Raw genomic sequence first — 13,034 nt, forward strand, 5'->3', positions numbered from 1 at the left:
CAGCATGTCTGAATCCCTTTGAAATGTGAATTGTCTGTGCGCACTGCTCCCCCGACTTTTATATCATCTACAAATATAATAAGATGTATTTATATAAATAAAGAACGATAAGAGTCCAAGTACTTCACCACAATCTGATTTTACATGACTTTCTGAACGCTTTTAAAGTAAATTATATTTTAAGTGCTTCCATAAGCTTAGCTGTAACCTCCTAAAATGATAAGTTTGCTTAGGTAGGGCCGTCCTCTTCTAAATCCATGCTGGCTACCTTCTATGATTCCACTGCAATTCTCTTCAAGTTTACCCTTTAATATTGATTATTTAGTAGATCATGGATATTCGACTAATGGGTTAACAGTTATATGGGTCCATTTTAAATAAAGCCAGTGTGTGTTTAGTGGCCCTCGGATAACTAGTTTTAGAAATTGCAATACATTTTTAAGTGTATATCGGGGAAGCTGGACTCACCCATCATTCACAATTCCTACTTTGTCATGCTCCTCGTGGGGTCTCATAATAATGAGGTAATCATTCTATTCCTGGGATTGTCCATATTGACAGACCTCTTTATTAACAGCTTGACCCAAACCGACTCTGATTCCTTGGCTTGTAGTCCTTCCCTGAGGTAAAGACTCCCCCTCCTCACTGTTTCTTACCAATCTGTCCTTTCAGAAGAGATTATATTCCTCTATGGAGAATTTATCCCCCATCTTCTGAAGCTAGCTACGTTCCTACAATACCTAACTCATCCTAGGAATTGCGCATCTTCGTCCCGGCTACCACTGTTTCCATCGCTCTACTCCATAGTACAAGAGTGTGATTAATACTTTGTCCTGTAAGTTAGGGCTTCTGTGTGTTTATATCCCTTTTCAGTGGTTATTATTATTTTTTTTTTTTTGTTGACCAGTAAGGGGCATTTTATTTTCCATGTTGTCCCAAACAAATCTTATGAAGGGGTTTTGATGGGTTGAAGCCTCCTGAGCCCTTCTCAAACTGGAACAATAGTGCTGCAACAGTTTCAGTTCTATGAGTTCATCATTTAACGTCTAAAATCAGAAACTCTGACTACTGGACCTAAAAGGGACAGCTGACCTCCTCCCCCTCCCTGTGTCTTTCGTGCATTGCTGCTTCCACTGAAACACATTCTCAGTCTTACATGAAATCAAACGACCAATATCTGTAAGGTGGGCTAAAATTAAAGACCGTTCACCACATCATGGTATCTGAAACCTCTTTCGCAGACAGTCAATGAGATTTTCATCAGGCATTAAGATAAACAGACAATATTATACAAAGGGTGATACTCATATGAATTGGCCCATTTTTGTACGCTTGTAAATGCTGCAACAGCCCACTGTAGCACAGAAATTCTTCCAGTGACTATACCCCGCCCTGCTGAACACCGGCAGCTTTTACTACTGCTTTATGTGAAGCATTCTTTGTGCCAACGGTTCATTAAACTGATCACTGCAAAAAGGAACTGGGACCCGGGCAGCTGCCCAGGAGAGGATGCACTCACTCCAACAGCATCTGGAATGTGAGGCTGCCTCCCATAATCCATTTCACTTAGCGAGATCCTGGGAGGCCAGGGGGACAAAACTAAAATAGACGTCTATAAAACATATTTTTTGAATGACAGTAAAACGTGTACACATACACACGCAGAACAGCAGGATGGTGTGTGTGTGGGGGTGAGAGTTTACTGTTGAAGTTGGTAACACTGGGCAGTAGCTGCTTCTGCAGAGTGCTCTACAACTGCGAGGCGTCTTTTCTTCATTCTCTTTTAACTGCAGACATCCCTTGGTTGGGTGAGAACAACGGTTTGATGTCTCGTAGTATCCAGCTCCCAGGTGGAGCATCATGAAACCTTTGAACCAAACACAGAGGAGAGTCTTTGTTCCTGTTGTCTCACAGAGAAGAACGGGTTAATTATTTCTGAAGAAGCAGTAGAAGAAGAAAAAAAACTGGGAACAGGAAATGATGTTGACCCCTGGCAACCGGCACATATAAACCGACCAGGAAAAGCACAAAATGCTGAAAAACAGTCACAACTAAATCAACAGTGTTGGTAGATGGGCTTCAAATAAAACCAGAATTCCCCCCCCCCCCCCCCCCCCCCCCCGCCCCCCCATTCAATTGAGGTCCATCTAGTTTGAACAAGTTCTCCATTTTTTCTGACAAATGGCACAAACTCCCCAGGCCTCTCAAATTGCTTCTCCACGTCTATGTTGTGGGTGAGAAGAGGGGTGCGTCAGTCAGCGTGTGTGAACTCTCACAGTGCTATGAGGAGAGGAGGAGTGACAGCAGCAGGGACACGGTCAGAGCCAGGGGGCACAGCAAGAAGACACAGCCCGAGTTATCATCAGTGAGGAAGGGCTCTGGAGACTCATACACAGAGTCATCTGAAACCAATGGAGAGGAGAGTCAGACAGGAGAGGCACAGGACAAACATCCGCAACCCTTGAGTGCTCAGTCACAATTCAAAGGTAAATATATGACACCAAGTCTCCTTGACTTAGTTTCTTAATTTTACTTTAGAATGCTAGGATAGACATCAGACAGACCTGAATAAAACTACAGGAAACTGTAAGACCCCAGTGGATTTGATTAGCAAGTAGACAAATGTTTCTGCTAAACAGAAAGATTCGACACCTTGCATACCATTTAGCAGAAAAGTCTGTCTGCATGAATTCCTTATATAGTTTCACAGTATAGATATACAGACACAATGGACTATAACAGACTCAGGAAAACAATAAGGACTCTCAGAAGTTTTAGTTTTCATAAATGAGAAGGTGGCAATTAACTGATTACTTTCCGATTTCAACAAAATTATAATAATCATCTATTACTGATAAATTAATATGAACTACAACTTTTTAAATAAATGTTACAAGTATTTTTAGCAGCTTTGGTTTTCAATGTTTTTTGTCAGAGCAGATAAGAATCAGAGATGAGTCTGTATAATATAAGCACAGCCTCTCTAGCGCTCTGCAGTGACATACTTGTTGGCTTCACGTACACCTTCAGCCTCAGGCAGGGCTTCCCAACAATGTTCAGATGAGGGGACGCTGGAGAAGAAAACAGAAACTTGTTAGTCTCTCTTAAACTGAGGGAACACGAAGCCACTTTGTAGCTTGGAACCTGCTTTCAGGAGGCTAGGTTTGAGGCCACTGCACGGCACACCAAGGGAGACGGGGTTTGATACAGCAACCTCAAACTAGGTGGAACCAGGTTTCAAGCCACTGTTCCTGAAAGTGGCTTTGTGTTCCCTCAGCTTTAATCTTACACTCACGCACACTGACACACATACTGCAAGACTGGCTAAACACTTGCCAAACTTAATTTCGGAAGACCAAACCAAAACTGTTTTTTAAATAACACAAAAGTCAAGCCAATGTTTCCTCTCAGTGGTGATTGCTAACATTACTACATCCAATAAAAACACAGTAAAATGAAATTCTGGATTAAATCAGGGTTCTATATGTTATAGTGGCGGTATTAAGCTATGTCACTGTTTAGAGCATTAAAATAGACGTTGATTTGAAAAATATTGAAGAGGTACAATACCTTCACAAAAAAAAACCCAACAAAACACTATTTAGCATTACATATTGAATAACTCTAAGTTAGAAGCTCTTCGGAGATCAAACCCTCTTTGCTTAGAAGGAAATGTATTGACCTGGGAGGAAATCCTTTATCCAGCCCCTCTGGTCTGGAGACACCTTTGTGCGCATTCTGCTTCATTTCGCATTCCGGTGGTGAGCCCTGTACCGGATCCTGGGGGCACTCGAGTGTACCGAACCTCAACAGGCTGCACAGTGGAGAGGCTGCTGTCAGCCAGCAATCACCCTGAGATGAAACTGAGGGATGGAGGGGGTTGGGCGGATTGAGAACAGCATTGTGTCTCTGTGTCCTGGGTCTGGGCTCTCTATCTGTGATCTGTGAATGATGATGGACAGACTCCTTTGTGAGCAGTTAACAGAGGCTGCCCCCCTCCCCCCTGTGCTCCCCTTCCCAGCCCCCAGGACCTGACAGCTACAATATTGGTAGTAGCCAAACAATCCTCTTTTCTCTCCGAAGAATAACTGCATTGAAAGACCGGCAAACAGCTTCCCAGCTCTCTGTGCGCTCCATCACAACGGGGACTCAATAGAGGCGGCTGGGCGTTTCGGACTGGGAGTGCATTGTTGTGTGGCTGAGTGATCTCTACAGCAGCCTCCTCGACACACTTGAACTTTCACATGTGAACTCTGAGGCCCTGGCAGGCCAACAGGGCACAGTGGGGTCACCGGCTCAGTGTCTACATTGTCAAGGTCATCTTTCTACTGATTCTACAGCCATTCACAGCAAAGCATGTCAGATTCATTTAAAAAACAGCCATTTCAAAACAGCACTAGGCGTAGACTGGAAGTTTTTAATTATGTGGGAATTTTAAATTCTGACATGAACAAAAATGTTCTCTAACCACTAGCTACTCAAACCCACAACCTTCCACACTGCAGCCTGGACCCCGTCTCTAACCACTCGATGAGTTTGGTGGATAACTGAAGTCACACTGCTTACGTGACTTACCTTAAAAAAAAAAAAAAAAAAAAAACAAAAAAAAAAAAAAAAAAAAAAAAAAAAAAAAAAAACAAAAAAAAAAAAAAAAAAAAAAAAACAAAAAAAAAAAAACAAAAAAAAAAAAAAAAAACAAAAAAAAAAAAAAAAAAAAGAAAAAAAAAAAAAAAAAAAAAAAAAAAAAACAAAAAAAAAAAACAAAAAAAAAAAAAAAAAAAAAAAAAAAAAAAAAAAAAAAAAAAAAAAAAAAAAAAAAAAAAAAAAAAAAAAAAAAAAAACAAAAAAAAAAAAAAAAAAAAAAAAAAAAAAAAAAAAAAAAAAAAAAAAAAAAAAAAAAAAAAAAAAAAAAAAAAAAAAAAAAAAAAAAAAAAAAAAAACAAAAAAAAAACAAAAAAAAAAAAAAAAAAAAAAAAAAAAAAAAAAAAAAAAAAAAAACAAAAAAAAAAAAAAAAAAAAAAAAAAAAAAAAAAAAAAAAAAAAAAAAAAAAACACAGCTTTCTCCAACTACTGACTTACCTTAAAAAAAAAAAAAAAAAAAAACCCAAAAACCCCAGGACCAGAAATACATCCTCCAGCCCAGTGGCACAGAATGCTTCAAACCAAACTCCAGCTATCTGCTCCCTGGCCAAACACACAGAAACGCTTAGAAGTTCAGGGGTCTAATTAACCAGCTTTCATTAAACAGTGTTAAAATATTTTAACAATTATTTAAAAAAAAAACTGAAATAAAGTGAAAAAGCGTTGGAACTGCATCATTAGAGCTGACGGTTCGCCCTGCTGAGACCTGCAGCCGCTTCCTCCCAGCGGGAAACCTTTTCAGCGGGTCAGAGGTTGTCATTCTCAAGGCCATTAGCTGAACAAGCTGAGCAAATTCAATCCTGTGAACCGCACAGAACACCCGCAGCCCAATTCCAGACACTGAGCTGGAGGAGGATGTCTGAACCCCCCCAGTGCAGACCACGTTGAGGTTAATGGATTTTGTCTGTTAAAGAAGCCAGGAGGTGGCAATTGCCTCCATCAGCTTGTCCGCTAAATATGATTTAGCCAATCAGCATAATTTCAAATGTTCTGCATGACAGTGCCTGTAATCGGGTTTGCACCATTCTCCTCCTGTGTTGGCAAACTCTACAGCTAACAAAGTGGTCCCATTTGACAAATTGACATTTTCATCAAGAAAGTAACGTGCAATCAAGTTGTCGGCTATTTTAAGCCCAAGTCCAAATCCAGGTCGCCTGTATTATTTCAGAAATGGAATGGTGTACAAACCAAGGTCTTAAAAAAAAAAAATCCTCATTAATTTAACACTACAGTTTTCATACTTTTACCAGACTAGATTTTCATTTTGACTGAAGACACAGGACTGCAGATGTTGCTACTAAAAGGAGTAAGAAAAACAGTATAAAACTATCAAGAATGAGACTTGAACAACAATTCACTCCCTGAAGAGAACAAAAATAGGAAAAGAATACAAAATCTGAAGTTCTCCAACAAGCCTGTCCGTCGTGTGATACGCAACTCTGTCATTTCAAAATTCAACTTGCTGGAAAAGTTGAAACCGTTAGGGTTAACAGTAGTTTGTGAATACAATCCTCGTTTTTGTGATTTATAATAAGTGAAGACATTGTGTTTATAGTGTTGCTTACTGTAACAAAAATTATTTCTCAATGTTTGAGCAGACAGAGTTGGGACAACACAGTTCTCTTTAGCTTTCACTGGTGAATCAAACCCAGCCCCTACAGCACACTTGGTACAGCCCAGATACTCACAGATGTAGTAGTATTCGTGGCCCGGGCGGAACTCGAAGCCCAGCGAGAAGGGGGTAAAGAGCTGGAACTTCTCTGAGAACTTGAGGGGCCCGTTGGGGCTCTGTGGCCGGTTGCACTCCCAGCGTTTGAAGCCCTTCATGCGGTGGTCACAGGTGGTGTAGCCGTCATAGTTCACCATGAAGAGAATGTAGCGCTCCATGCGTTCCTGAGGCAAGGCCTCCTCATAGTGGGGGCAGTAGATATCCAGGTAGTCATTGATGCTCACCTCCACCGTGTACTCCCCTTGCTGGAACCTGTGCAGGAAACAGAGGCAGGGGAAGGCTGAATTCACATGGACAGTCTGAAGTACAAACTGCCTGTACCCCACTGGTTTAGCTGCAAACAACATTTTTCTTTGCGATTACCAAACAGGTTAGGCAAGATGAACATTATGTCATTTTTGTATGTGCAGCTGGTACACCAGGGTGTAACCATTAACCTGTCCCCCCCTGCAACGCTCTGCCCCCAGTGGGTGTAAGAAATATCACATTTGATTGATGATGTGTTTCTGATAGTGTTGCAGGAGGACAGAACTCTATTGTGAGAATATTATTGCAAAAGACACATTATATTAATAAAAAATAAAACAATTACATTATGTTAATAAAATAGTACTGCAGTGCATAAAAATGTATTTAATCTTTGCAGATTTGAAGAATTGTTGCTGCAGATGCTGTGTTTGCCCCTGCTCAGTCCATCAGCGGGCAGCAATATCTCTTCATTAGTCTGCTCTTAACCGTGGCGGTTCCGGTCCCTGGGTCCTGCTCCCTCAGTTGTTAATGTCTCTGCCATTGATTGGCCCTTCCTCTTAATTAATGGCCAGGGATCCATCAGATTTATACAATACCCCGGTCATAAATAAGAATAAGGCAAGTCAATATTTAACTGTGTTTCATTGCGTCTCTGGCAGACTGATAGAGATAGCTTAATGGATCATTTAAAATACTTGGCTGTGGATATTGCTGTCAGTTAAGATCCTAATGACTTTCAATTGCTTGTGTTTGGTGTTGGATATTATTATGGAGTTTAATAAAGGAACTACACATTTTTTTAAATAACATGTATTACTATCATGTATTATGCATTTCTCTGTATTGAAAGTATTGTTGTTAGTGCATCTTGTAAAGCTCTTTGTGACAGGGGAAGATGAAGGCTGCAGAGGATTGTGAATCTATCAATACGCACAAGAACCCAAACACTAAGGAGGTAGTCAGCAAGCTGCTCAAGCAGAGCAGAAGAAGTAACGCAGAGTTTAATCAACTAAGGAGGGAGTGGCCACTTTATTAGAAACACCCTCTCCTCTCCTTGATGAAAAAAAAACTAAAAAAGTGACCCATTGTGAAGATAGACAGACTCATGCCACATTCAATTATTATTTTACGTCCTCTCACTAGCTTTTCCATAAACATAAGGAAGAATGCAGCCTATTGATCTGCCAGGGAATGATTTCTTGTCAAAATGTCTCACTGGGGGCGCTCGATGAAACTAGACGTGTAGCGTCACTTCACTCCTCTGAAATATCTCTGAAATGAATAGAAACTTGTGGAGCGATATTGCCTCCAAGGCAGTGGGGATCTTAATTTCCCTCTCAAACTCTGCCCAGTGCTTTCCAAATGGAAACAGAAACTGCTGGGAAGGAAGTCAGTCTCCTCTCTGGAGGAGTTCTCAGCTGTCAGACTGGCAGTGGAAAGGAGACACTGTCTCTCTTCAATCACAGAATGACAGATACGGTTTCATGGTGTTCTTGTTTGTTTGTGTTTATGACTTGGAACTTTGGAAAGCCTTATTTGACTGATCAAAAACCTAATAAACATATCCATTAGAGAGCGTGCTTCAGCGTGGTTTGCTAGATAAACATACATTTTTAAAAACAACTGGAAATGCTCACTTTAATGTGAGCGCCATTTTTAAAGAACTTATGCTTTATTAGATGTCATGAATATTAAAAGATGATAATATTTAAAGATGGCACATTAAAAAATGAATGAAAAGTAGAAAAATAGTAGAGATAAAAAAAAAGCAAGACAGAGCGCATCTCATTACTGACCGTAACAACCCCTGCCTGCCATTCAGTCCTGGATCTCTCTCCAGCAGAGAGTTTTCTGCTGCTTGTTTTGTGATGTGGTTTATATTAATTCCAACTTAGCGATGCCCACAAAACTCAGTTCCCTTGAATTTCAAGCAGAGCTGCACCTATCCCCTTGTTATATTATGTGTTAAACTAAAGCGTTAGCCACTGCTCTTGACATGAATTAACAATAAAAGACAACAGTATGGCACTCTTTCTCCACTGCAGCAAGCTGAGACTGTATCTCTCACCATCTCCTTCTAGCCTGTCCACAGTGAAAAGCACCCAGCATTATCTCACCTTCCCGAGGACAGTTGGGGAGACTGAACACAGAGTGGCAGCCTCACTCCCACTTTCCCAAGATACCTCTCTACAAACGGGCCTCTGTCTGTGCCTCTTCCTGCCCTGTCTGACCCTCCAGAATGGCTCTCCGTGGTGGAGCTCTCACCAGTGATAGCCTTGATGACAGAGCCCCATCTGTTTATTCATCTCTTTTAAGCACTTTACTGGGGAAAGCTCACTGAGCTCTGAGGAATCACTATTAATGTGGTTCCGAGGGGGAACATCACACAGATGCATGTGTGGCATGCATAAAGGCACCTCCATAGATCCCTAGAATAGATCCCCTGAAGAATACCCTCACCGAACTGCATTACAAATGGCTTAGAGGTCCTCCTGTTACCTAGATCCAGTATCTACAATCTCAACTGGCTGTTTGTCACAGAGACGGCCGAAGTGGGCGGTGTCAGAACCAGGAAATGAATACACAAAACAGGACGGATGAAATGAAATGATGATGGCGCTTGCTTGCGCCGGTTTATTGCAAAATAAAAGGGTTGAACAAACAAACAGAAACAGGACACGGCACTGGTAGACGAAATAAACAGACAAACAAAAACGGACTAATACTAAACAAAAATACGATGAGCAGATCGACAAACAAACACGGTGAGTTAAATAAACAAGTATCGTGCTGATCCCACCAGCACGCAATAGCAATTGAAATTCAAACTCTCCTCCTCTCTCTCCCGTTCTCCACTCACCAAACACCCCACCGCGAGTATTTGAAAACGTGCATCTATATATACTGTATATATACATTCAATTACTAATTAATTATTCACTTGAATCTCAGCACGTGAATTAATTACGTGCAACCTCGTGCTCACATATTAACTACTTTAAATGTACGTGAAGTGACGTACAATCCCGTGCCTAAATACAAATATACATTTTAAACACTCGTGTTACACAGACCCGTTTATATCCCGTGTACCAATGACTATACACCAACATTTAACAAACCACACGCAACATAACAGATAATATACACAGGGGCGGGCACTTTGTCACACTGTTCAACAGGTTTTTCCTGTCTAGTAACTAGATGTGCTGGTTTTCAAATGGCTACATTAGTTCGAACGGCTTAAAAGAGGTACAACAATAAGCAGCTGAAGAGTTGATTAGCTCAAGCTATACCCCACTGGGCTAACCCACAGCTGGATTGTTTCAGAGCATTTTCCAGTGGTGAGCATGAGAACTGCTTTGACCCTCACCTATCATACACTCCCAGCCTCCTACAGATGTTTCCAATTGCATTTATAATCCAATATAGCTTTTTTTTTTAACCTTTCAGTTGCTGTGTGGTTATTAAGTGATTATGAGGTCTCTCTTTATGTGAGTGCACTGGTTACAATACTACCTGAGAATATTTTTTTTTGCTGTTAGGAAAATTGTCATGTCAAGTGATAGGCCCTTAAGTTGTACATGAATCTGGGCTTATATCCAGTAAGTAACACCCTATCCACAATACCTAAATAATGTGCAATCAACACACGCGGTCATTCAAAATGTGATGATCTCGTATTTTTTAAGTACTGTGAACAATGCATGAGTGTGTTCCAATTCCTGACTGATCAGGGAGTTGAATAGAGGTTCAAACTAAACATTAGGAAGGTGTTCGATGATTTGTGTTTTTTTAATCAGCAATAGGAAAGCACAGACATTGTCATTGTGAAATCAGCACAGCTCCAGCGCAGCCACACTCAACTGGTGCTGGGATGTGACAATAAACATTCCTTCACACATTTTTAGGGTTACCAGATTTCCTGAGGGAAAAACTGGGACTTTTTTTTAACTTCAATTCACTGAAGTCATAGCAACTCTAAACTGTTAAAATAACAGCATATAATAACACAATCATAGTTTAAACATCTGGTGTATTTATTTTAGATCATGTTCTCTTTCCATTGTCAGCTAATCAAAACATGTTAAATAAGACTGATTAGAAAAAATAGATCAGCTATTACCATCTAAACATGTGATATACACATAATCAGAATTATTAAACAAATAATCCATAACATTGTTTCTTTTAGTTCTGAGTAGCGCCAACACATTCTAATACAATTACTTTGCTGTCAACTTGCCGAGCACACTGATATAGTAAAATAAAACATGAACAATAGCAAAACTGGGACGATTGAACAATTTTACTGTTTTTGACCAGGACAAAAAATGAAGGCTGAAAACTGGGACAATCCCGGGATGTCTGGTAACTGAATGTGGGGGCTACTGAATGCCGTTTGTTTTTGGTGGGGGTTTGGCTCTTAGATTTGTAAAGGTTACAAGGTATGTTTCAGAAGGAAGCCGTCGCGGCACGCTCAGAATATCAGCTCTCGAGTCCTGTTTTCCTTTCATTTATCAAGGACAGAAAACACTGCACTAGATGATACAACAGTACGAGACACCCTGCGCACAGCGTATTCACTTCGAACCGGAGCTTGCACTGGCCCAGCCTCTTGCAGTAACCTTTTCCATATGCACCATGTTTATTATTTCTTTGTATGAAAGCGTTCTGCCTACATTCTCTTCTAGCCCCCAATTTCCCTTGGTTTTGAACTTTTCACCATCAGTGCGAACGATTTGTTGAGATCAGCTGCACACAGTCCCCCTCGGAGCTGAAAACTCATTGGCAGGGGAATGTAACCCCTGAACTTTCAGAAGTATTTAACACATCAATCAGTCAGCAATGCACTGCTAATCTGCAAAGCATCCAGCAGCCAACCTGACAAAGACTGATTAATGACAACCAGTGTAATGTAGTACCAGAAATAGATGACAGGGGGCGCACTAGAGGTGTATAACAATTATTGTCCCTGGACAATCCACAGCTTTAAATATTATAGGACCTAATTAATTCTTTAAAATACATTTTTGACCAATATTGAAAAACAGAAATACACTACAGGTCCCTTACCCAGATATACGTGAGTCACATTTTACAGCCCTTGTATTAAGAATAAAATTAATCCCCATTAATCCTTTGCAGGGTTGTGGTGAGCTGGAGCCCAACCTGGCAGATGCAGGGTGCAAGGCGGGACCACACACTGGATGGGATGCCAGTCCATTGCAGGGCACCACACGCACACACAGGGCAATTTAGAGTGACCAGTAAACCTGAATAGCATGTCTTTGGGAGGAAACCAAAGTACCAGGAGAAAACCCACGCAAACAGGGGGAGAACATGCAAACTCCACACAGACAGACCCCTAAGCCGTTATTGAACCCAGGACCCTGGCACTGTGAGGCAGCAGTGCTACCCAACACCATGCCACCATGCTGCCCAATCTCTATTACATATGTAACGAATGCACTTACCAAATTTTTTTTTTTTTTAATTCTCTTGCATGCCAAATCAATCTGTTTTTATTGTGCAGTTACACAGCGCTTCCTCCAGTTTCACCTGACGAAAATGCAGCCAAAACAAAGTGAACGAGACAAGCTAGGGCCTTATCGAGCACTTTATTCTGCAATTTTGAATACTGAATTTGCATACTGTTTTAATTCTGTTTTACACAGTTCTGTGCATGGATAACATTTAGGTTTTATTTTGCTGTTAGATCGTTAACGGGAACTTTTACACACTGCTACAATACGTACCAGATTTAAAAGTATGTATTGTATTACAGGTAACATGTCAACTCTTTAGCTTTGGCAAGTGATATTTTTAGAATCATATCGTTCTGAATTATTTTATTTATTTATTTAATCATTATTTAGCCAGGTGAGTCAGTTAAGAACAAATTCTCATTTACAGTAACGAACTGGCCACGAGGTTCACACTACAGCAGTAAAAAATAAAATAATAAAATAACACAACACAACACAACACAAACATACAAATTCACATAGCAGTTAAAACTTTTCTACCAAAAGCTGTAGCAACCCCAGACAACACCAATTTAATCAATTCATTGGAACGTAAATTATAAAATGAGAAAGCGATATATAGTAGTTTCTGCAAGTAAATAGGAGTTTTACCAAGCAACATTCTGTAAATTAACAAATACCAGTGAGTCAGGCGTCTTGTGTATAAAGAAGGCCAGTTAACCAGGGAGTAAAGATTTCAGTGGTGAGTTTGATAAGGAGCACCAATCACAAATCTTATAGCGGAATGATATGGGACAGCAAGCCTCCTAACAGCCTTTTTGGAAGCTATTTTGTAAATTACGTTGCCATAATCAAAAATGGAAAGGACGGACATTTGAAATAGGGTGTACTTAGTAGACTGAGTAAAACAAGACTTGTTACGATAT

At 40.3% G+C, this 13,034-nt stretch overlaps 1 protein-coding gene across 1 annotated transcript in view; it reads right to left on the minus strand.

Annotated features, from left to right (window-relative positions):
- Window positions 1-2,185: 2,185 nt before the first annotated feature.
- LOC121300692 (ephrin-A2-like) overlaps window positions 2,186-13,034 on the minus strand; it is a 98,310-nt gene continuing 87,461 nt past the window's right edge. The window contains exons 2-4 of the mRNA XM_041229367.1: window positions 6,330-6,622; window positions 3,006-3,071; window positions 2,186-2,402 (exon numbers count right to left, since the gene is read on the minus strand). Of these exons, the coding sequence (XP_041085301.1) occupies window positions 2,281-2,402; window positions 3,006-3,071; window positions 6,330-6,622 (481 nt within the window). The 3' untranslated portion in view covers window positions 2,186-2,280. The remainder of the gene's footprint in view (window positions 2,403-3,005; window positions 3,072-6,329; window positions 6,623-13,034) is intronic.

Source organism: Polyodon spathula, chromosome 26, assembly GCF_017654505.1.
Source record: "Polyodon spathula isolate WHYD16114869_AA chromosome 26, ASM1765450v1, whole genome shotgun sequence".
Taxonomy (NCBI): Eukaryota; Metazoa; Chordata; class Actinopteri; order Acipenseriformes; family Polyodontidae; genus Polyodon; species Polyodon spathula.